At 35.6% G+C, this 24115-nt stretch overlaps 2 protein-coding genes across 6 annotated transcripts in view; one reads left to right on the forward strand and one right to left on the reverse strand.

Moving 5' to 3' along the window:
* The window catches only part of CEP290 (centrosomal protein 290), a 93991-nt gene extending 83005 nt beyond the window's left edge, over positions 1-10986 (reverse strand). Inside the window, exons 1-7 of one of the 4 annotated variants that reach the window (XM_063694195.1) lie at positions 10775-10986; positions 10359-10487; positions 10109-10186; positions 8654-8723; positions 8305-8351; positions 5806-5949; positions 365-418 (exon numbers count right to left, since the gene is read on the reverse strand). In XM_063694195.1, coding sequence (XP_063550265.1) covers positions 365-418; positions 5806-5949; positions 8305-8351; positions 8654-8723; positions 10109-10186; positions 10359-10487; positions 10775-10936 — 684 coding nt within the window. In that variant the 5' untranslated portion in view covers positions 10937-10986. The remainder of the gene's footprint in view (positions 1-364; positions 419-5805; positions 5950-8304; positions 8352-8653; positions 8724-10108; positions 10187-10358; positions 10488-10774) is intronic. The other 3 variants (XM_055358922.2, XM_063694196.1, XM_063694197.1) reach the window with 3 other exon arrangements.
* Positions 10987-11038: 52 nt separating this feature from the next.
* Positions 11039-24115, forward strand: part of TMTC3 (transmembrane O-mannosyltransferase targeting cadherins 3) — a 57574-nt gene continuing 44497 nt past the window's right edge. For both annotated transcript variants that reach the window (XM_019039403.3, XM_019039402.3), the window contains exons 1-4: positions 11039-11641; positions 17613-17829; positions 22618-22836; positions 23616-23715. In XM_019039403.3, coding sequence (XP_018894948.1) covers positions 17641-17829; positions 22618-22836; positions 23616-23715 — 508 coding nt within the window. In that variant the 5' untranslated portion in view covers positions 11039-11641; positions 17613-17640. The remainder of the gene's footprint in view (positions 11642-17612; positions 17830-22617; positions 22837-23615; positions 23716-24115) is intronic.

Below are 24115 nucleotides of genomic sequence, written 5' to 3' on the forward strand. Positions count from 1 at the left end.
AACCAAATGATAATCAGAATTTATAAGATTCCACAAGTAACAAAAAATTTTAAAGGATTCTGGGTAAGAGAAATAAGAATAGAAATCCAGTCATCTATTCAATTAGAAAACTAGCAAAGAATGGCTTATAAAACAACAAAAAAAGATTTACCCGCATAGACCTGAGATGAATGTAATACTTAATGGCCTCACATTTTGCTTTGTTTTCTATTTCCCTGAGACAAAGTCATACCATAAAATCAGTTTGAAAACATCAGTTACTTAGAAGACTCCAGTCCTGGTTAAAATATAAATTTATGTAAACTTACATACTTATTTTAATAAGTACCTTTGTTGAACCACCACAACTACTAAAATTTTTTACCTCTCTTCTTAATTTGCTGTTTTCATTTTCTGCCTCCTCATTTCGAAGAGCCAACTAAAATAGTAAAAAAAAAAAAAAAAGAAGAAGATAAAATTCAGCAGTAATTTTTTTTTGAGACAAAGTCTTTGTCGCCTAGGCTGGAGTACAGTGGTGCGATCTCGGCTCACTGCAATCTCTACCTCCTGGTTCAAGCAATTCTCCCACCTCAGCCTACCGAGTAGCTGGAATTACTGGCATGCATTACCATAACTGGCTAATTTTTGTATTTTTAGTAGAGACGGGGTTTCACTGTGTTGGCCAGGCTGGTCTTGAACTCCTGGCCTCAAGTGATCCATCCGCCTCAACCTCCCAAAGTGCTAGGATTTCAGACATGAGCCACTGTGCCTGGCCATCAGCAGTAATTTAATATAAAGCCAGATATTCAGCTTATCTACTTAAATTTTAAATCCTCTCTAACAAAGTAGAAAATGTTAAAGCTATTAAGGATTTAATATCAACCTAACACATAAATAATAGGCCAAACTTTTCAAAACTTAAGGATTTAAGGATTAAACAGTTTCATTTTAAAAAATTAAAAAGAACACACACAAACTCTAACCAAAGAATACAGAAACAAATTAATCTGCTCCTCCAAAAAAACCCCTAACAAAATGGTTTTCTGCCCAACATCTTTATTTCACTTTTCTAAGTCATAGCTAGGCTATTATTTGCTCTCAGTGAACATAAATTACTTAGAAATATAAGGCAATACAACACAATGGTTAAAAGAAGCAATCTAAAATCACACCGGCCTAGGTTTATGTCCCTCATCAACCAATTTCTAGTAAAGTATGAATGAGTTACTTAACATCTCTTTAACTCAGTTTTCTCATACATGTTGACATAAGAGTTAAACAAGATGCATACAGAGTTCTTAGAAAAATGATCAGTGAATAGAATAGCAAAAAGTAATACAGCATTCTCTTATCTACATATAAGTGACTTCATCTGTGATTCTTGTTTCTCCAAACAGGCAAACCTTATTATAAACATTATGATGCCTTTTTTCACCTATTCTCCAAACCTCATTCCTCTTATGACCTTTCATTTTTCTGGTTCTCCTCTTTATTCAAGGAGACGATAGAATCACAATGGTATACAACAATATTTTAAAAGTCTATAATAAAGAACCAAATGTAGTATGTGATCCTTGACGGAACTTTGGATATTGGAGGTGGGGAGACTGAAGGATATTATTGGGCCATTAGAAGAAATCTCATTATGGACTAGATAATGGTGTTGAATAAATATTAAATTTCCTGAGCATGACAATTATATTGTGTTCATTGTGGGAGAACATCTTTCTTTTTCAAACAGACAAGCTGAAATATTTAAGTGCAAAGTATCATATCTGCAATTAGCTCTTAAACGACTCAGCAAAAAATGTGATTGAACAAACGAGACAGAGAAATATATGTGTGTGTAAAAATACTGACAAAAAGATAAAGCAAAGTTGGCACAACATTAACTGGTGAATCTATATGAAGGGTATGTGGGTGTTTTTTTTTTTCTTTTTCCCATCAAAGTTCTGGGGTACATGTGTAAGATGTGCAGGTTTGTTACATAGGTAAATGTGTACAATGGTGGCCTGCTGCACAGATCAACCCATAACCTAGATATTAAGCCCAGCATCCATTAGCTATTCTTCCTGATGTTCTCCCACCCCGACCCCTTGACAGGTCCCAGTGTGTGTTGTTCCCCACCATGTGTCCATGTGTTCTCATTGTTCAGCTCCCACTTATAAGTGAGAACATGCAGTGTTTGGTTTTCTGTTTCTGTGTGAGTTTGCTGAGGATAATGGCTTCCACCTCCATCCCATGTCCCTGCAAAGGACATGATCTTGTTCCGTTTTTTTTTTTTTTTTTTTCTGAGACAAATTCTAGCTTTGTTGCTAAGGCTAGAGTCCAGTGGTGCGATCTCAGCTCACTGCAACCTCTGCCTTCTGGGTTCAAGTCATTCTCCTGCCTCAGCCTCCCAAGTAGCTGGGACTGCAGGCATACAGTACCATGACCAGTTAATTTTTGTTTGTTTTGTTTTGTTTTGTTTTTGTAGAGATGGGGTTTCACCATACTGGCCAGGCTGGTCTTGAACTCCTGACCTCAAGTGATCTGCCTGCCTCGGCCTCCCAAAGTGCTGGGACTGCAGGCATGAGTCACCATGCTTGACCTCTCATTCTTTTTTGATGGCTGCATAGTATTCTATTATGTATATATTCCACATTTTCATTATCCAGTCTATCATTGATGAGCATTTGGGTTGATTCCATGTCTTTGCTATTGTGAATAGTGCTGCAATGAACATATGTGTGCATGTATCTTTATAAGAAAATGATTTATATTCTTTTGGGTATATACCCAGTAATGGGATTGCTGGGTCAAGTGGTATTTCTGCTTCTAGATCTTCGAGGAATTGCCACACTGTCTCCCACAATGGTTGAACTAATTTACATTACCACCAACAGTGTGTTTCTTACAATCTCAAAATAAAAAATTTAAAGATAGTTTATAATAAAATGCAAAGTACAATACAAATTTTAGACGTTTGCCTATTATTATTATTATCAATCGAAAGTTAATAATCCCACTGTGTTCTGAATTGGGAAATTTTTACAAGAAGAGAAGCCAAGAACTTATAAAGCATTTAATGCTATTGATGCTTTTTTCCCTTGTCTTCTCAAACATCACACTGTTTCTCCTTTCTTGAGCTTTTCCTTGAAGCACTCTTCCTATTTCATTGCTTTATTAGACATTTCTCAGAGATGTGCCTTACAATCACTTTTCTGGCTTCAATAATGTCTACATTGATGATTCATAAATCCTCATCATCTGTACAGGGTCTCTTGTGAATTCCATATCCACAGATACCCTTTTTGAATATGCCCAGAAGAACCTCAAACTCAACATATACAAAACTGAAATAATCTCAAGCTTTCCAAATTCCTCTTGTGTTCCTCCTTAATGAATGGCACTATCTACCTATTTAGTGGCCCAACCCACAAAATTAGGCAGACTCTCCATCCTCCCTCTCCTCCAACAACCAATTACATTCACCACATCCAATTACATCTACTTCTCTCACACTTGTCTTTCTCAGGCAAATGCCATCATTAGCACTTCCCTGAATTAACACAAATGTTTCCTTACTAGTCTTGGCCCTTTTCAATCCACTCTCTACAAAGTACAGTAAACTTTTAAAGTATAGATCTGATCATGATATCCTGTGCTCAAAACTCTTCATTGGCTCCTTTCAGGAAAAGAACCAAATTCATTAGGAACTGGCCCTTGCTTATCTCTCCAGAGGATCATAAAAAATAAAACTGGGAAGGCAAGATAGCACAGACTCTTGAGTAAAACTGTTTTCAAATCCTACCTTTACCATTTATAAGCTGTGCAACCATGGGCAATTACTCTTTCTGTGTCTCCATTTCTTCATCTGTATCATGGCAGAAATGACAACTATCTCATATGACAAGTATCAAATAAGCAATAATGAATTAATGCATATGAAGTGCCTGGCACATAGTAAGGACTCTATGAAAGCTATTTTCACTTATATTTCAGTCAAAATGAATAACTGTAGTTTCCTAAATACTCCATAACATCTCTTACCTCTAGGTCTTAGCAAATGCTATATCTTCTACCCAGAATGTTGTTTTTTTAACCACCATATATATCCTCATTCCTCTTACCAGTCTAACTATACTTCAGGTCTCAGTTTACAGATCACATCCTGCACCTCAAGGCTGATTACGGTATCTCTCTCCAGAGTATACCAGAATATGACCTTATGTATCTCCCTAAGCATCATATTATCACTATGTTATGCTTATTATTGACTATGAATATTCTTGAGAACCAGAACATAGTTGCCCACTATATCACTAGTAACTAGCAGTCTCTGGTATGCTGTAAAGACTCAATAAAACGGAATGACTGGTTAACGGCAAAGAAGTAATTGCCAAAGCAACCCATACCCCTATTTCATCTCAAGAAATTGAGCAGCCAAAAAGGAACACAGGCCATATATTCAAGTTTTCTCTGTGTGTGACTATGAAAAAAGACAATAGTCTAAGATATAAATGGACAAGGTAGTTCTGATTAGCTAAGGGTGTGTGGTATGAATGATAAGTCAACTGATACAGGTCTATATAGAAGATCGAAAGTCCAGAAAACCACAGACATCCCCCTAAGCAATTCTACCAGTGTATATTATAAGTTAGATCCTTTATGACTATTAAAAAATCCACAGGTCTGCCATGTTTTGCAGAGTTAGCTAAACAGATAATGCTCTAAGAGCTTGTTCCTAACATTTAAGTGGCATCGATCCATACTTTCTCTACCACATTGTTTTCATAGCTAACTTCTATATGATTCTTCAACATTTTAGAGTAAAATAGATACATGAAGAATGGGGATACTTTTCCTTACAAATCAATTTATGATACATTCTCTTAAATAGCATATCATTGTTTTCTTAAAATGTATGACCCTCAATTTCTGAGAGAACAATGGACAAAATAAAATAAATGGAATATAACACAACAATGACCTAAAGGACACAAAGGTGGAAAACGTTTCTGAGTATAAGGGACAGGACAGTTACCACATCTAGGCACCAAATTTTACTAAGTTTACTAACAGTTCAGGTGAAATAAAAAACAAATAAATGTTAAGTAAATAAATAAATAATACATTAAATAGGAAGCTGAGGTAAAATAGGAAATTTTCTTCCAGGAAATACAAGTTGATCTGCAAAAAACTTTTTTCCTAAAACTAAATTCAAGTGAACACTGCAAGAATTATTAGTTTATAACAAGGAATAACGAGGTAATAAAAACTATGCATTAAAAATGTTATTTTAAATATGTGATTTATAAACTGCTGACATGAACACAACTTTTCAAAAACTATACATATATATATATCTCACATAAAATAAGGTACAACCAAAAACAAGATATTTAATTAACCATTATTGAATATATCGAAAGATTCATTTGCAAATCTACTAATCATATAAATACATTGAAACGAACAAATATAACTTTTACCCAAAATAAACTATGGCACTAGAAAGATCACTTCTTTATGAAAATCTATTAGTTTCTTGATACCAATCTTCCAGACAAAAGCATTAATTTTAGGTAACAAGTTTGATGTCCTGAGAAAAATGTACTTCCAAATATAAAGAATTAATCTTCAAGTCATATTCACTAGAAGTACCTGTTCCATTATATTTTAAAATTGGTGATGACAAAAAGAACAGTGATATAAAACCTTAGAGATAAGTGTACATCATTTTTCAAATATAACATACAATATAAAAATTGATATTGTTACCAATAATAATAAAAAGCCAGGTAACTTGAACAGTGAAGATTCATGGAAAAAAAAGTGCTTTACTTGCTCATTAACTTTCTTCTCTTTCTCCAACTCCTTTTCCATGTCCTCCAATTCTCTATCTTTTTGTTCTAATTGTTTTTCAAGTTGGCAAATTTCATTACGTAAAAACCGAGTATCTCGTCCACCTGCAGACTGCTGAGCCATCTTAAATAAACCCAAAGTATAAATTAATCCCATTATATTTTGAGGTTCAAATGAGTCAACAACAAGCAAATAATTATGCTGACTTTAAATTTGCATTATACTTCAGTGCAGATATTTAAAACCATATTAGCTTAAGAACTTTTATTTTTTTTAACTTAACTTACTTAAGGTTAGTTCACAGCTAATAACTCCTTAAATTTTTCCTGAGCCACCCAGAGATGCAAAGAATTGACTGTTAATCGTTCTGTTGTAACCACTGGGCCACAGGTAACCAGACTAAACTGCAAAGGTTCCTGAGCCTCAGGGATCTGGAACCTGAGTACAAACCATCAGAATCTCCACCCCAGTCAGCGAAGCTGAGTGCCTTAACCTGCCCTTTCTCTCATACCATGCACTGTTTAGACCAGTGCTGTCCCATAGGACTTTCTAGCATAATGGACATGCTGTCAGTGCTGTCCAGTTCAATAGCCACTCGCTACATGTAGCTATGTTTGGGCATTTGAATTGTGGCTAGTGCAACTGAAGAACTAAATTTTTCATTTTAATTTTAACCAATGTAAATATAAATAGCTACAAGTGGTTAGTGCTAGCGCTACCATATTAAACAGCCCAGGTTTTGGTTATCTTAAGATTTGTAGCCGATTAAATCCATTTTACCTCACAGTCTTGTTAATTCAGGTCATGGCCAAGAACATCAAATCATTTGGTCATCTAATGTGTCTCACATTCATTTCTTCACCTTATAGTTCTGTTATTCCTCTACCTTAACCAAATTGTTCTTACTCTTTCTCTCCTCCAAAAAGCATTCCATTGTGCTCTCTAAAATTCTCTTCCAAGATAAATTAATATTTCACATCCTCAGATTCTTTACTGAATCCTCCTTTCCATCTCCTTGGCTTAGCTGCAATTTGGATCCTTTAGTATACTAATGCCCTTGGAACTCTTTCAATTGGAAGGTGCTCATTCTTTCAGATCCCATATACATTAGAGTCAGAAGAAGGTGTTGGTACTTCTAGGTTTACCCCACCCCGCAACTTCAGGTGATCATTCCTATCATTACTCCATCATCCTATAGAAACTTCAGCTGCTTTCTCACAAAATATCCTGCTCTCCATCTTTACCTACTCATGGTAGAAACAAGCCACCAACTTTCCAGTAACTCCGCAAAATGCACTGGGAATTTAAGCATGTGGCCCACAGACGTCTACCAAATGCCCACTAAGCAATCTCCACATAACTTTTGTTCTAGTCTATTTTTTTCTTGAATTCACTATAGTCTCTCACTCCCACACCCACAGCAGATCCTTGTCCAACCAGAACATTCTTTCAATTATTCCCACTATGCCTGTCCTTTGACCTCACAGGACACTCTAATCCCTCGACTTCTCCCTCCATATCCCTACCCTTCTGCCCACCCAACCCCAATCTTGATTTTCTTATCTATTCAGTTAAGACTTCATAATCATCACTTCAACCACTTTCCTACCAATATCTTCAACTGTCCTACCCTTCTATTCTACAGCAGCTACCTAGCTAAACACTAACACAGAATTGATCCAACTCCATAATTCATTTAGTATTTATTGAAAGTGCTTGGCATTTTCCCAGGAGCTGGATATACAATCAAAAACAATAGGTCATTCAAGTTCAGAGAGTTAACGAGTAGAAGAATCAGGACTAGAACTCAAATCTGTCTGACTCCAGATCCCCAACTCTCCAGTCCTGTCTCCAATATATTTCAAATTTTACCTAATTTCCTTAAAATGTGACCACACCATTTCCCACTCTTTTTAACAGAAGACGTCATCACAAACCTCTCAACTTCCAAGCATTATGCCTACAAACATAAAAGCTTCTATACACATCCACTCTTCCCACGCTCATCCACTCATCCTCCTCTCCTAACACAAAGGAAAAGGGTATTCCTCCTTTCAAAGGCTGATCCATTTCTATTACATTCCTGCCTTCTCAGGAATCTCAATGTATTTTGTTCTTCAACAATACATTCATATTTTAGCCCTCAGCTTTGTCAAAAATTACTTCTATAACACCCCTTGGTCACTATTCCTCAAATCCCCACCCACCCTCCACCTCAGTTACTAGTAATCTTTCTGTATATTTCCCAAGACTATAAGCTCCATCCAGCAGTTAACTTCTTATTTTGTTCACAACCATATGCTCAGTCCTTAGTACTATATAAGGCACATAATAGGCATGTAGAACATATACAGAATAAACAAATAACCATGATTACAATCATCCTTATAATTTTTCCAGCCAACAATTTTAAAATTTGAAAACAATTCAAAATAAAATTAATGACAATTACATCCTAGGGAATACAAAAAGACATACCTCCAGTTCATTTTCCAGTTTCATTACTTTAGTTTTTAATTGATTTTCTATTTTTTTTAAAAAAAGAAAAATGTTTTAATTGATTAGTTACCACAAAACAAACGTTTAAATAAATTTCAATAACAAAATTAATTCTTTTAAAAGAATCCATCATGATTATAAGGTAACAAAAAGTATTATATGGCAGATCCATAAAATAGGAGTCTAGAAATATTTATTATTAAATGTTATATATTAAAAATAAACTGAATATATATATTTTATAGAATATAATTGAATTTTCTACAGTTTAATGAACAAATGGAATTCATTATTTAATACCATAATAAACTTTTTCCAAGGTGCTTACCAAATTTTGCTTGTTCTTCTCCAGCTTTTTCTACTTCTTCCAAAGCCAGCTCCACTTCTTGAGCTTTCATCTAAACATAAAAAAAGGTTATTTCAATATGCCTTTATACTGGAATGTAAGCACTAAAAATAAAAATTCTGTTTTATTTGTTATGATCCTTAGTGCCAGCAATGGCTGGCACATGGAGACGTTCAGTAAATATTTGCTGAATAAATAGTTTTTGTTTTTTTGTTTTTTTTTTGCTTTTGAGATAGGGCCTCACTTTGTCACCCAGGCTGGAGTGCAGTGGCACAATCTCAGCTCACTACAACCTCTTGCCTCCTGGGCTCAAGCAATCTTCCCATTTCAGTCTCCTGAGTAGCTGGGACTACAGGTGCACGCCATCATGCTTGGCGTGCCATCATGCTTGGTGTGCCATCATGCTCGGCAAATTTTTTCGTACAGGCAAGGTCTCACTATATTATCCAGGCTGGTCTTGAACTCCCAGGCTCAAGCAATCCTCCTGCCTTGGCCTCCCAAAGTGCTGGGATTACAGACGTGAGCCACCATGCCAGGCAATTTTCTTACTTAAGACTACAATTTCTAGATTTTTAATAGCATGAAACATTTTTGATTCTCCCTTTTACCTCAAGTCCTCAAGTCTTATATCCAGTAATGCAACATCTCCCTTTGTAATGTCTTTCCACTACTTTTTTTCTGTTCCAATTGTTATTATTCTAATCCATAATTTCAGGTTTAAACTCCGCTATAATGTGATGTCTACAAAGCTCCAATTTCCTTCAGTTCGTCCTACATAATATACTCAGTTTTGCCTTCTTAAGGCGTATTTTTGTACCTATCAATTGTTTCGAAAACCTTTACTGCCTTCTCAATTGCTGATAGCATAAAATACACCTTTAAGGCCCTCAACAACCTATCTCAAAGTACTTACCCAAGATTTGTTTTTTCTACAGTCTGATACAAACTTGCTGCACCTTGTTTCCTCAAATATAAAGAATAAACATATTTCCTGTTCTCAGTATTTATTTATGGTAACCGACAGCTCTAGAATTCCCTTACTATCTTACCACTGCACTGCCTTCCACTTATCTAACACTACTCCTCAGTATTGATCCTTTGTGAAGTCTTCTGACATCTCTTAAATCATTTCCCCTCTTAACAAATCCCTATAGCAGTCATTGTCTGCATTTGTCATTTGGACCTCAAGATATATTTCCTTATGTTATTTTTCAACATACTCATTCTATTTCCCCTACACACCCTTTTAGAAACTTTAAGTAGAAACTAGCAATGTTTTATACACTAAAATACTTAATTCACATTTAAATATATTGCATTTTTTAGTGGTGATGTAGATATTACCAGGTATTTTCACAAAGATTACCTTATATAAGAACAGATTTTTATAGTTCCACTAATAGCCAAACCTATAGTTAAAACCTACTACATACAAACCTTCATTAGTGACTGAGTAATTCTGAGAAGGTGTATCACATTTTCTTGCTTTTCACTTTTTAGCTCATTTACTTCCACCTAAGTAAACAGAAAAGCAACTGTTTTATATTTTATAACCTTCAAGCAAAACATAAGAACTCTTCCAGATTGTGACAATTATAGTTGTCCCTGAAAAAAATAAATTCATATTTTATTAATAAATTAATCATAAGTTAATGTATATATCTATTATTATTGACCAATTAAGCACCTTGGATAAGGAAATCAATAAATTATCTGCCAGTTCTTCTTGACGGGGCAGGTCATCTGGGTCAACTTTCATTATTTCTTTCCAGTTTATATTAGGTGGCATCTTGAATTCTTTCACTGTGCTCCACCTCTGTAACAAAACAGGTGCATATTAGCATTTTCAAGGTACACAGTATTATTGGTTTTCTAGCACCTTACACTTTTTGCAGATTATTTCATTATAACTTTCTGATGTTAGCAAAACAGACAATTGGGCCACAAAACAGACAAGTGGGCAAAATAGCCTTGATCAAAAATAGCAGTCGGCACAAACTGTCAGAGTGTACCGGCTAAATAAAATGTGACGGCTTCCTTGCTAACACTAATCTAAGTTAATACTTAAGATTTCTGGATCCCTTCCTCCACACCCCTACCCACAATGCGCGCGAACACCCTAATCCTGGCAAGCGCGAGGGTCTGTGGAAGGCCGACAATCATCCCTGATTTGGAGAAACAGAATTGGGGCTGAAAAAAAACGCAGAAATTAACAATTGGAATGAGTGAAGTTGTGCCGCGGAAACTGGAACCGAAGCAAGGCATTATTACGGACCCGAGGCTGGAAGGGGCGGGGTAGCTACGCTGTGGCACACGGGCCCTCAGGCTAAAGAACCTGAGCGTGGAGTGACTCGCTGATCCTGCTTACAAGGATCCACCCACCTAGACCAAGCCTGGCAACCAGCGGAGGTCTCTCACTACCGCAACCACCAAGCTGGACCCGGCCGCGGGCCCTGACAGATCCCTATCGCGGTTCCACGCGGACTCTGGGTCCAGCCAAATGGTCCCGAGCAAGCCAAAGCGGCAGCGGCTGCTAGGCGACACCATCCCCAACTCCGCCAAGGCCAGAATAAGATCCCGGATGCAAGGAGAGCCTACAGTTCACGACCGTGGGTGATGCTTTACGTTTAGATTCTCCGCCGGAGTCCCAGAGCTCGGTGTTCAGGATGATGAGAAGGCGTGGAACGAGGACTTCAAATCCCAGAGTGCAGTTCTGCCTGAGGCTTCTGCATGCTGGGAACTGAAGTCCCTGAGAAGAGGAGGTAAGGCGCTCCCGGCATGCAAAGCGTAAGACTGCGACGGTACCGGGGCGGCGGGGAAGGACCGAGAGGCGGGAGGCGCAGCGGCTCAGGCGCCTACGAACTGGTGGCCTGAACGAGGTGGACCATGACTGTGGTTTCAGTGGCGTCACTCGCTGGGCCGCTCTTCCTGAGGTTTTCCTAAGCCATCCCCTGGCGGAACCGCTCCCAGGTGAGGTCGAGCTGTCGGTCAGCATATTGGGAGGAGTTGAGGGGAGCAGTCCTGGGTTAGAGAAGCTTCTGCTATTGGGGCCGTAGGGCCTGGTCCCATTCTGAAAAAGTGGGAACACCTTGCCTTCTCTTCAGGCGTTTGCAAGCGGCGTCCAGGGTAGTGCCTTCTGTAAGAAGGAAAAAACAAAAAGTTTTAGCCTTGTTTAGTATCAGAATCTGTCTTGGTAGTTAGAGTGAGAGCCGCGCAGCCGTGATCCTCGTTTGGGGGCGAGCGAAGAATTGACAAGAGGTCTCGGCATCCCGACCCCGCCCGCCTTACCTGTAGCACCATTCCCTTCGCGGGTCGTGGGGCTTGATGGTTGTGGAGCTAGTATAAAGTCAAGGCTCTAGAGAGGAGAGGTTAGTACTTGTCCGGGCCACTGCCGGGGGTGGAGAGAGAAGGGACCCGAGGACTCACCTGTACTATTGTTGCCACTTGCTTGGTTACCTAGGGTGCCCTTCCATGAAAGCGCCTTCTCTGGTGTTTACCACTCTTACTCGTGCAAGTTTTGCTCATCCTGCTCATCTGCTTACAATCATGCTGGAATATGATACATCTCTACCTAACTTTCCTAAGAAGCTGTAGACTTAAATCTAAATGACATTTGCAACTATCTGGACCAGTGCTTTGTCTTTTTTTTTTTTTAAAACGCTGCTTTAAAAAAAAATTACTGTACTTGACAGTAAATTTTCCTTTCGAAAATAAGTAATGAGTTTCTTTTTAAACCCCCAATTTGGGTAAAATAAGTAGCTCAGTACCAAATAAAAAGATACTGATTTTGTGAGATGAATTTTAAAGACATTAGTTAGATTTATAGGAATGACAATTTTACTACTTTTCTGAAAGATTATATGCCAAATACTATTCATTATCTTGTTTATTCTTCCTTACAATCCAGTGAAATAGGTGCTTACATTGTCCTCATTTTCCATCTGAGTTAAGAAACTGAGGCTTGGAGAAGCTAAGTACTTTAACTTAAATAGTGTGATTGAACACAGATCTCTCTGGCTGAAGGACATATTCTTAACTTCTATACACCTCCTCAGACATTCTGGGAAACCAATATTTGTGAAGTGCTTGTTCCTCAATCTTGCTATTTTTATTAAATATTATATTTTAATTTTGTAAGTGTTTACTCAATAATTTGAATTAAATATTCTTCATGTTCAGTGTTCTTAATTCATAATTTAACATGGGATGGTGTTTCTGGAAAGGGGTTCTGATCTGGACCCCAGGAGAGGGCTCTTGGATCTCGCCAAGAAAGAATTGGAGGTGCATACACCCCCATTGGAGGTGGTAGACTAAGGATTGTTATAGTTATTTCTTGATTATATGCTAAACAAAGGGTGGGTTATTCATGAGTTTTCTGGGAAGAGGGTAGGCCATTCCTAGATCTGAGTGTTCCTCCCCTTTTTAGACCATATAGAGTAACTTCTTCCCATTGCCATGGCATCTGTAAACTGTCATAGCACTGGTGGGAGTGTCTTTTAGGATGCTAATGCATTATAATTAGTGTATAATGAGCAGTGAGAACGAGCAGACGTCCCACCTTTCTCGCCATCTTGGATTTGGTGGGATTTGGCTGGCTTCTTTACTGCATGCTGTTTTATCAGCAAAGTCTTTATGATCAGTATCTTGTGCCCACCTCCTATCTCATCCTGTGACTTAGAATGACGGACAGACATCCTGAGAATGCAGCCCAGTAGGTCTCACCCTTATTTTACCCAGCCCCTATTCAAGATGGAGTTGTTGTGATTCAAATACCTCTGACAATGGTAGGAATGAAATTTAGTAGTTACTGAGCACATGTTATGTCATACACTATGCTGACTACTGTGTGTTTGTTTTCATAATAGAAGTCTGTTTTCTGTAACACCTTTTCTTCTGGTTTTTTCATTCATTATAACTTATTTTTATGTATTCACTTACAAGTTTTGTTTGTCTGTATTACTCTTTTGTACCCTACTGCCACCACCCTCTTGCTCACATTCATAAACTCAAGGTGCCTGGTCTCTAATGGTAAATTTTATTCTAATTTTTCAGAAGTGAGAACAAGTTCATAGAAGTTAAGTAACAATTGATGAAGCTAAGATTGTAACCTAGATCTCAGTGACAATTGTAACTAAAAGCAAAATCTTACCTAAATTTTATTCTTTAACTCATTCTAACAGTATTTTTTATCCTGTTTCCTGTGCTAGGCACTGGGGATACAGCAGTGAACAAGTCAGCTCTGGCTTGAACAAGTCAACTAAGTTTTTATGCATTGTCGTCTGTTTGTACCTAAGTGTGAGTCAGGAAATTTAACTCAAGTTCTAGTTCAGTAACTCACTGTATATTTTTGAGGAAAATTGGCAAAACTGTATTATTTTTCATCAGATTTTCTGCACCTGTCAGTTTTCATCAAGAAATGGGACTTATGTGACAATGTTGTAAGTGGCCTTGTTATAAGAACACTTGTCTGGACCTGCCTTCTTTCTGCCCTAGGCTTTTGTGAACAGTTTTATCTGACCAAAATCACTTCACAAGAAGGCCTCACCTTTTATTATTGCTTACCTTTGTTCTCTGTAGCAATGAATTTATATTCCTTAGATGTTACTTCTAGTTCCTTTTTGCTAACTTACCAAGAAAAGTCATAGTAGCTTACTTCTCCGATCTCTAAAACAATGCATGGCCATTTTGTATCCATTGTGTGTCCTAAACATTTTGTTTTGCCTTAGCTTCATGGCAAATTAAGCCATGGTTAATGGCTTAATTCACACTGACTCCCTACTAATCTTTCCGGTTTCCTCATGTTGAAGGAAGACAAGTGTCTGCTTGCTGCACACTCATTCTTGTCCATGAAATTAAGGCAAAACAATTTGCCTTAATACAATTTACAATTTTATTGAAGGGATTGTATTTAGTTTTGTATATCTATAATGTAGCTCATGAGAAGTCTTTGTGAACCAAAAAGTGTCTAAGACAGGTCTCAATCAATTTAGAAGTTTATTTTGCCAAGGTTAGGGACATGCCGAAAAGAAATAAACACTGAATCACAGAAACAGTCTGTTGTCTCTTCCTTTCTCTAAGATGATTTTGAGGGCTTCAGTATTTAAAGGGGAAAAATCCATTGGAAGAGAAAAAGGGTAGATATGGTAATCTACGTGTTGCAAGAGAAAAAGAGCAGAGAGGGAAATAGATATTATGTATTCACGTGGGGTGGTAAATCAGCACTTTACGTGAGATAAGGTGAATGTCATAAAGTAGCTACCTGTGGAGATACTTAACATTTGATGTGTAGCTGTCTGCTAAGAACAAAAGGAGAGCAGTTTCTTGCATGACTCAGCTTTCACCCTAATTTTTTCTTATAGACATAATGAATTGAGATCCCAAGTTTTATTTTCCTTTCACATTTCCAATTGCACTTGGATTTTATGCACATATATAGTAACACCCCATTTTTGTAAGCAAACAGAAATCAGTCATCCCATCCACTTAAACTGCATCTGTAAGTCTGCTTCTGTGCCTAGGAAAAATTAGAAGTTCTCACAACTAACAAGAATAGTGTGTTACATGTTTGCAATAATGGCCCCCAGTGAGTCATGTCCCCGTCTGTCTATGCCTTTGTGTAAATGTCCCTTCCCTGCAACCTCTACTTTGCAGGTGACTCTTGGAAGTAACCTAAGATGACTCCACAACTGAGCTCATAACATGCTCTCTCTCCCTTTCTCTGATACTATGCTCCCTTGGGGAATCTTAAAAATTCTGTTATCTTGGCCCTTTTATAACTTCTTCCCCATTGATTCAGGATGTACCTTGCTTGAATAATAATTTTTAAAATACACACTAAATAGAGCCTTATAAAGAGCTTGTGCATTGAACCTTGCCCTCCTGTTGTCCTGAGATCATCATTTAAGAAGCCCAAGATAACCTATTAGAGGATGTGTTAATAAGTAGCAGAGATTAGTTTTCAAAGCTGAGAAATCTACCCTTTAAAAGCCATCCAGCCCTAATCAAGCCACTGGATAACTATAAGCACAAGAGTGACCCCAGGCACAACTAACAGAAGAACCATATACATACCTATATATTTGTGTGTGTGTGTATATATATATGTGTGTATATATAAATATATATATAAAAATACATATTTATATATATATAAAATATACATATTTTATATATATATCATATATATAAAATACATATATATATAAATATATAAATAAAGATATATATAAAATAAAGATATATTGAAGAATTGAATTATTTTGAATGTATTCATTTTTAAGAACTTCAGATGCCTAACTTAACAAAGAAAACTTTCTCAGTACTTAAATAACTGATTAAATTTAGGAAATAAAACTTAAAACTATAGCAAATCCCAAGTTCTTATAAAAATTCCAATACTATTTGTGTATTTAGCTAATTATTTTACTTTTCAACTATAGTTGTGAATCCAGAAACTACAGTCAGTAGTTTAATATGTTTATTATGTTTAATATGTTTATTATACATATTATTATATATTTTAAAATTATAGTTATGCAGCTAATATATCAAAGTCTCCAGGATGTCAGATTCTCTTAAAGGTTGCGGTTACTCTAAAAAATCAGATGCATAATTTAATATTGTTTATTATGCATATTATTATATATTTTTATATATTTTTAAATTATTTAATTTATTTTAAATTATTTTATTTAACAATAATTTAACAGCTAATGTATCAAGTCTCCAGGATGTTAGATTCTCTTAAACATTGCAAGTACTCTAAAAATTAGATACATAAGTTGTTCCCAAGTATAACTTTAAAGCATTGAAACCACAGGTTTAATTTACTTTTTTCTTCTATTAATTTTAAACTTTCCTGTGGTTAGAACATTTAGCCAAACAACAGTTTGTCACCCCAAGTGAATTGATGTTACCAAGCCAGTGGCCTGAGATTATTTATGGGAAGAAAGGTTTCTTACCTGTACACAAAACTTGATTTTTACCTACCCAAAGATAGATATCCTGAGTTGTTTCATTTGGTTTTTCTAAATTACAACATGTATATATAGCTGTCTTATATTGGATCCCATTTCCTGATTTCTGTATCTTTGTTTCTTAATATACTGTTTCATTTTACTAGTGTACCTTTTCTCCTAGTTTCTTGAAAAGGAACATCAGAGGTAAATTTTTTGAGACCTTTAATGACTTAGGTTTTTATTCTACTTTCCCACCTGGAAAACTTAGGTTTATTAATATAGAATTTTAGTTTAGAAATCAATATTCCTCAGAAGTTTGAAGCATTACTCCTTTTTTATTTTGGAAGGGAATTTTTTGTTTTGTTTTGTTTCTAACAGCATTTTGGGTGAAAAAAAAATTTTTTTTGATTCCTGATCCTTACTCTGGAACCTTTTTTATTTCCAGAAGCTTTTAGAATCCTATTTGTTTTCAGTGTTGTAAAGTTTTACAGAATTTTTTGCCCAGTAGAAAAGGGATGGAGGGTCTCAACCTAAAATATATGGACAGACTTTTTTTTACTTAGCCTTTATTTTCAATATGCTGCCTTTTCCCTGTTATCAGAGACCCTATGTTTTAAATAATCCACAGAGGAAACCTCCAGTCTTCTGCCTTGGAATAGGAGAGAAGGTTACTTGGCTTTATCCTGTAAGAGAGGGGGCTGACATAATGTCCCTGTTATCAGAGACCGTATGTTTTAAATAATCTACAGAGGAACTCTCCAGTCTTCTGCCTTGGAATAGGAGAGAAGTTTACTTGGCTTTATCCAGTAAGAGATGGGGCTGAGTTTCAACAATGTGATTAGCTTATGCTTCTTAGAAGTGGATGGCATTTTAGCTGCGCTTTTCTCTGGAGAATTAATATGCAATTACTTACCCACCTACTAAAATTGAACTTACTTGGAATAAATATGTTCCTTATTTTATCTTCATGATTTTTTTTCCAGTTTTTGTCCAGAAGTGCTTATAGAAAAGATGGCTAATATTAACCTAAAAGAAATAACCTTAATAGTAGGTGTGGTTACTGCCTGCTATTGGAACAGCCTCTTTTGTGGTTTTGTTTTTGATGATGTTTCAGCAATACTGGATAACAAAGACTTGCATCCATCTACACCTTTAAAAACTTTATTTCAAAATGACTTCTGGGGAACCCCTATGTCTGAGGTAAGTAATTACTTATATATTACTTGTACATGTCTCAGATTTTGAAATATTCTGGTATTTTATTACTTCTAATTCTTTATCAACATTATCATCACAGCAGTTACAGATTTTTAACCGTAAAATTTTTATATGAAACGTAACATGTTTGTAATAAATTGAACAGGAAGCTGAGGATGAGTACTTTAAAGCAGTACTTGATTATTTCTTTGCCTGTGTACCTTGGCTGCTCCTTTTTTTTTTTTTTTTAACTTTTATTTTAGATACAGGGCTACATGTGCAGGTTTGTCACGTGGGTATATTGCGTTATGCTGATGTTTGGGGTACCGATCTGTCACCCAGACAGCGAGTATAGTACCCAATAGGTAGTTTTGGCTTAACTTCTTAAAAATAATATATATTTATGTGAAAACCAAATGTATAGGGAGAGCAATAGGTGTAATACATGCCTATTTCTTGCTAATTGACTTTATTTCTCTTTTTTCTGTCTTGTGAGTAAGGCAAAAGAGATGTGATATATTTCAACATTTTAAAATATGGCAACTTCAATATAAATAGATAAGAATTTAAGAGTAAAAATAGTAAGTACACATATTGCCAATTTCTCTTGCAGAAAAAGTGGTTATTACAAATTTTGAATCTTTGTCCTATCTCTTACATAATAGTTATTTAGGTTATATATCGAGAACCCAAAAGTTTAGTTCAATAATTTAATATTTTATTCATCCATGTGGTTCATTTTTATGAGGGTATTTTTACTGTTTTGAAGGTCACTGTTAAACTGTTTGGGATTAAACCCTTATCAGCTTGGTATCATATAGAACGGATTCTAATTTTAGTTATGTCATATATTAGCTGTGTGAAATAGGTGAGAATACATCTTTCAGATGGAAAGTCATTTTCCTGATCTGTAAAAGAGGATAATTCCTTTCCAAAATAAAAAAGAGAGTAATGCTTCAAATTTCTGGGGGATATTGATTTCTAAACTAAAATTCTATATTAATAAACCTGAATTTCCCAGGTGGAAAAGTAGAATAAAAACATAAGTCATTTAAGGTCTCAAGTAATAAATGAATTACTTTATCTACACTACCTGGCACATAGATATTGAATAAATTGTTGAAACATAACATGTAACTCTCTGCGATGTTAACAGTATGTTTCTCGGTCATTGTGGCCTCTTTCCCCGTTCCCCAAATTTGGAAGCCTCTCAAGGTTAGAGATGGAATCTTTCATTCCTCTGATCACAAGCACATATAATTATTTTGTCTTATTTAGTAAGAAGACTTTATTCGCCTTTTTGTTCTCACCCAATTCTAGCTTTTGAAAAAAAATCTTTTGATAGTAAGGGGGAAAATATGGCCCTATTATACATTATTCTACACAGCTTGTCCTCCTCTATACCTATCTTTGATCTCCAGAGACCCTCAGAACTATGTGTCCATTCCCTCAATCTATGCTAGTATCTGTTATGATTTTAATCATAATGTTGAGGTTTTGAACTGATGGTTTAGCTGGCCATATTAAATGGTCTCATTTTCTAGATTAGGCTATTCTTGTATTGCTATAAAGAAATACCTGAGACAGGGTAATATATAACAAAAGAGGTTTTATTGGCTCACAGTTCTATCAGCTGTACAAGAAGCATAGCAGCATCTGCTTCTGGGGAGGCCTCAAGAAGCTTGCAGTCATGGCGGAAGGGGAAGCGGGAGCAGGCACTTCACATAGCAAAAGCAGGAGCAAGAGGAGTACGGTGGGAGGTGCTACACAGTTTTGAACAGCCAGCTCTCTCAAGAACTCATTGTAGCAAATACAGTACCAAGTGGGGTGGTGCTAAACCATTCATAGGAAATCCACCCTAATAATCCAATCATTTCCCACCAGGCCCCACTTCCAATATTGGGGATTACATTTTGATATAAGATTTGGGCAGGGACACACACATATCACATACCATGGTGTCAGTGATCTGTTCAGTGATTTTCTCAGCTTTGCAGATTGAAAATTTGATTTTGTTCAGAAAGCCCGTAAGCAGATGGACTAAAAAAAAGGCTCATATGTTCTGACAGAATGGATGAACAAACTAGAATAACAGTTTATTAAGAGTGAAGAGTGTAGTTGTGTAGTTTCCTTGTATTTTCTGATGGGCATATTCTCTCCCTGAAGGCAAATGTGACACTAGGGAAAATTATTCTAGGTAATCCTTAGGTGTCATAGGTTTCATGATAAGCCTGGAATTAGCATATTCAAAGATCTAATCATTGATATCATCAAGTTATGATAGCCTAGAAGATACGTGTCCACACGTATCTTACAAGAATTTTTGTACCAATGTAGGTCTTAAAAACACATTTTGGGCTTAGGACATTCTCCTAAGCCATATAAATACTGCTGTATTAGGGTCTTTGGACTCATGTGAACCTCTCAGTGTTTAGATTATCTCTCTAGTAGGCTTATGCTATAGATATGTGCTGCTCTATTTATTGATAGTTCATTGGATCTCAACCCTGACTGCCATATTAGAATTTGCCTGGGCATTTAAAAGAATGAAAACATATTACCAAGGCTCTGTCCAAACCTGTTATTTCAGATAATCTCAGAGTGGGATATAGGTATCAATATTTTTGTCTTATTTTGTGTGTGTGTGTTTAGTTGTTGTTTTGTGTGGGAGGGAGGGTAGGGCTTTTGTTTAAGTCATCCAGGTGATTCTTTGGTATAGCCGTGGCTGAGAGTGAGGGGGCTGTAATGAGCCACCTTCCTCTGGCATTTGGCCTATAAAGTACCTTGTGCTAAGGTAACTTCTGCAAATATTTTATCTCATTATGATTTTGCCATCCCTATATTGAGATTCACATTAACAGGGAACTGTTAGCTTAATCATTCATTATACTGTTGTGTATTTTTATTGCCAACTAATATCATGAGTAATTTTTTCTTTAATATGCCCGAAAGTAATAATGATCTGAATTGTTTTATTCATAATGGCCCTAGGTGTTTTCACAAAGTAAACTTAGTATCTAATAGGCAGATGATTATTTGTCACAGTGGAATCTGAAATAGATCCCTAATGAGTTATGTGAATAATTATGTTAATAATTGGTCTGTCTGTTAGTTGGTCATCACCTATAGTATATGTATGTCTAATAGTCCTAACTGAACAATTATGTATACTGCAATTCAAAATACATATTCCCTTCTACTTTCTGAGTACATCCTTTCACCTAGAATATATGTTCCATTGTAGCCACAGTGACATTTCAGGTACTCAAAGGGTTTCTAGAGTCCTTTTCTACTTTCTAGTACAAATCATGTCAGTTCAATACAGTGCCTTAAAAATAGCTTTATATGCCTGAGATGAAATTTGAAGGATGTAAAGGAATTAGGCAAGCAGGAAAGAACATTCTAAGTAGATAATACATTATGGAGTATATAGTCAGTACAGAGATACTAAAATGTTCCTAATTTCAAGATGAGAAAGATTTATTCTTTGTGTTTCCTAATGTTCCCTAGTAAGGATGAACAGGCTTAAGTCTGCTTGTGTGCCAGAAAGTTACAGCAAAATATGATAGGAAGTAGAAGAGCAAAGAAGCTGAATATGGATGCGTATATTAGTCTGTTTTGCATTAGTATAAAGGAATACCTGGTAATTTATAAGGAAAATATGTTTATTTGGCATATGGATCTGCACACTGTACAAGCATGGCAACAGGGTCTTCTTGGCTTCTGGTGAGACCTTGAAAGTTTTACTACCTGTGGAAGGTGAAGGGGGAGCAGGTGTATCACATGGTGAGAGAGGGAGCAAGAGAGAGGGGAGGAGGTTCCAGGCTCTTTTAAGCAACCAGCTCTCACATGAACTCATTACAGTGGGGAAGACACCAAACCATTCATAAAGGACCCACCCCCAATGACCCAAACATCTCCCACCAGGCCCAACCTTCAACATTTCAACCTCCTCATATTTCAGCGTGAGATTTGGAGGGGACAAACATCCAAACTATGTCAATGCCCTTTGTATAAAACTACAAAAAATAACTTGATTAATATTTTATATATATTTGAACTGTGTGTTTTATTCTTAAATCTGGTTTGGTTTTGTGTTAGGGAAAGAAGTATTTCTGATTAAATGTAACTTATAATTTAAAAAAAGATTCAGTACTTTACATGAAATTTTATTTATTACCAAAAGAGAATACCACAAGAATGGTGTCTATTTTCATATTCTAAGAAAGTTTTTACTCTTGTATTACTCTCTGTAATTTGGGAATTCCTAGTTTAATATATTCAGATTTACACATTATGGAGATGTTTTTCATAAAACAGCTAGACAGTACCTTTTTGAGTCATCACTATTTTAATTGAACTGGTAAGCATTCTGTTCTTACATTTCCTTTTGAAGATCTAGCCAGTAGTTACATGAACTTTTGTATTGCTAATAGATATAGAGGCAGGCTTTGGAGAGAATCCTGTGCTCTAACTTGACCAATGCCGGCATTGTCTTTTTTTAAAATTGTTATATTGAAGAGGAATTGTCAAATGTCCTTTTACTGTTAGTTCTCTGACCACTGTATATCAAGGAGGAAATTAACCTTGTTTGTGGACTAAGGAAATAGAAAGACACAGATTATAAAACTGTATTTTATTTTTGTGTTACTCTTAGGACATTTCATATTTTATTGTTATTTCTCAGTAAAATGTAGATATTAATATCTTTAATGGTAAATGCAGTGATGAGCTTTTGTACCCTGTTGGACCAAGGTACTTTAATAATCACTGATTGTTTTTTCCTTGTAGGAGAGAAGCCACAAGTCTTACCGTCCCTTAACAGTATTGACATTTCGCTTAAATTATTTGTTAAGTGAACTAAAACCAATGTCATATCATCTCCTGAATATGATTTTTCATGCTGTGGTTAGTGTGATATTTCTCAAAGTATGCAAACTTTTTCTGGACAACAAGAGTAGTGTGATTGCTTCTTTACTTTTTGCAGTGCACCCAATACACACAGAAGCAGTAAGTAAAACTATGAACTGACTTTTTTTCTTTTTCCTTTTTCACAAATCCTGCACAGTGATTATAATGGTATATATTTTTAAGAAATAAAAAAAATTAACCCTGACTTTAATCCAAATATTTGAAGACTCTTAAATTCGTACAGTTAATTCTTAACTTTCTAGTATGCAAAGTCTAACTTCCTACTGTGTAAAATTTTTAAATTTAACATTTTTGAAACATAAACATTTTTCATTCAATAATATAAAATATGTTTAGAAATATATACATGAATACAGTTCTTCAGTCACTTTTTTTAATGAACAAGATTTCTAAGGACTATTTAAAGTTTATTGTCTTTTTAAACTTTATTTTTCAGATTTATTATGAGATGTAACTTTTTGAATTTATGGTGCCTTTGTATATTAAGAACATTCATATTTTAAGAAGATATGTAAGAAGTACTTAAGTTCTAGATATTCTACCATATTTAAGTGGTTACCATTGGAGAAAGCTGGATAAAGAGTACACAAGATATCTCTTTACTAGTTTTGAAACTTCCTATAAGTCTTATTATTATTTCAAAATAAATTTTAAAAATTATAAACTGTTAAGAGTCACTAATAAATGTCTATTTATGTAAGATTCACAAATTCACCACCTGAGGGCACCCAAAGAATGTTTAAGAAACAAATGTGCACTTGAAAAGTTACGGAAATTAAAGTATTTTTACCATTATATATAGTAATTTTTCAAGATATTCTTTATTAATATGAACCCCCTTCGTTTTTCCTTTCTAGGTAACGGGAGTTGTTGGAAGAGCAGAACTTTTGTCATCTATCTTTTTTCTAGCAGCTTTTTTGTCATATACCAGATCAAAAGGACCAGACAATTCTATAAGTACATGTCTCACATTTGATTTTTTTTAATAGTGCTAAAACTTGATTAAGGGATTTTTATTTACTCCAAGTGCTTCTTATAACACATTATATACCACATTTGGGATTTATCTTTATTGTTTTACTTTAGCATATGTGAAAATATGAAATATGTAACATTGCTAGTATTTAGGAAGTTTGTGTATAATTTATATTTTTATCTTGAGCTAATAGATTTTATATGATCTAATTTTAAAAACCAAATAACCTTAGAATAGAAGAGTTTTAGAGTTAGTCCTAGTTCCATCTTCTGTTATCTGTTAATGATATAGATTCCAGTATTTCAATTGTCTTTGGATAAATAACACCTGGTAGACTGTCGTATTGTTTAGGTAAGGTTAAAAGCCTCCTAGAATATAACT

The sequence above is a fragment of the Gorilla gorilla genome, chromosome 10, assembly GCF_029281585.2.
Source record: "Gorilla gorilla gorilla isolate KB3781 chromosome 10, NHGRI_mGorGor1-v2.1_pri, whole genome shotgun sequence".
NCBI classification, from domain to species: domain Eukaryota; kingdom Metazoa; phylum Chordata; class Mammalia; order Primates; family Hominidae; genus Gorilla; species Gorilla gorilla.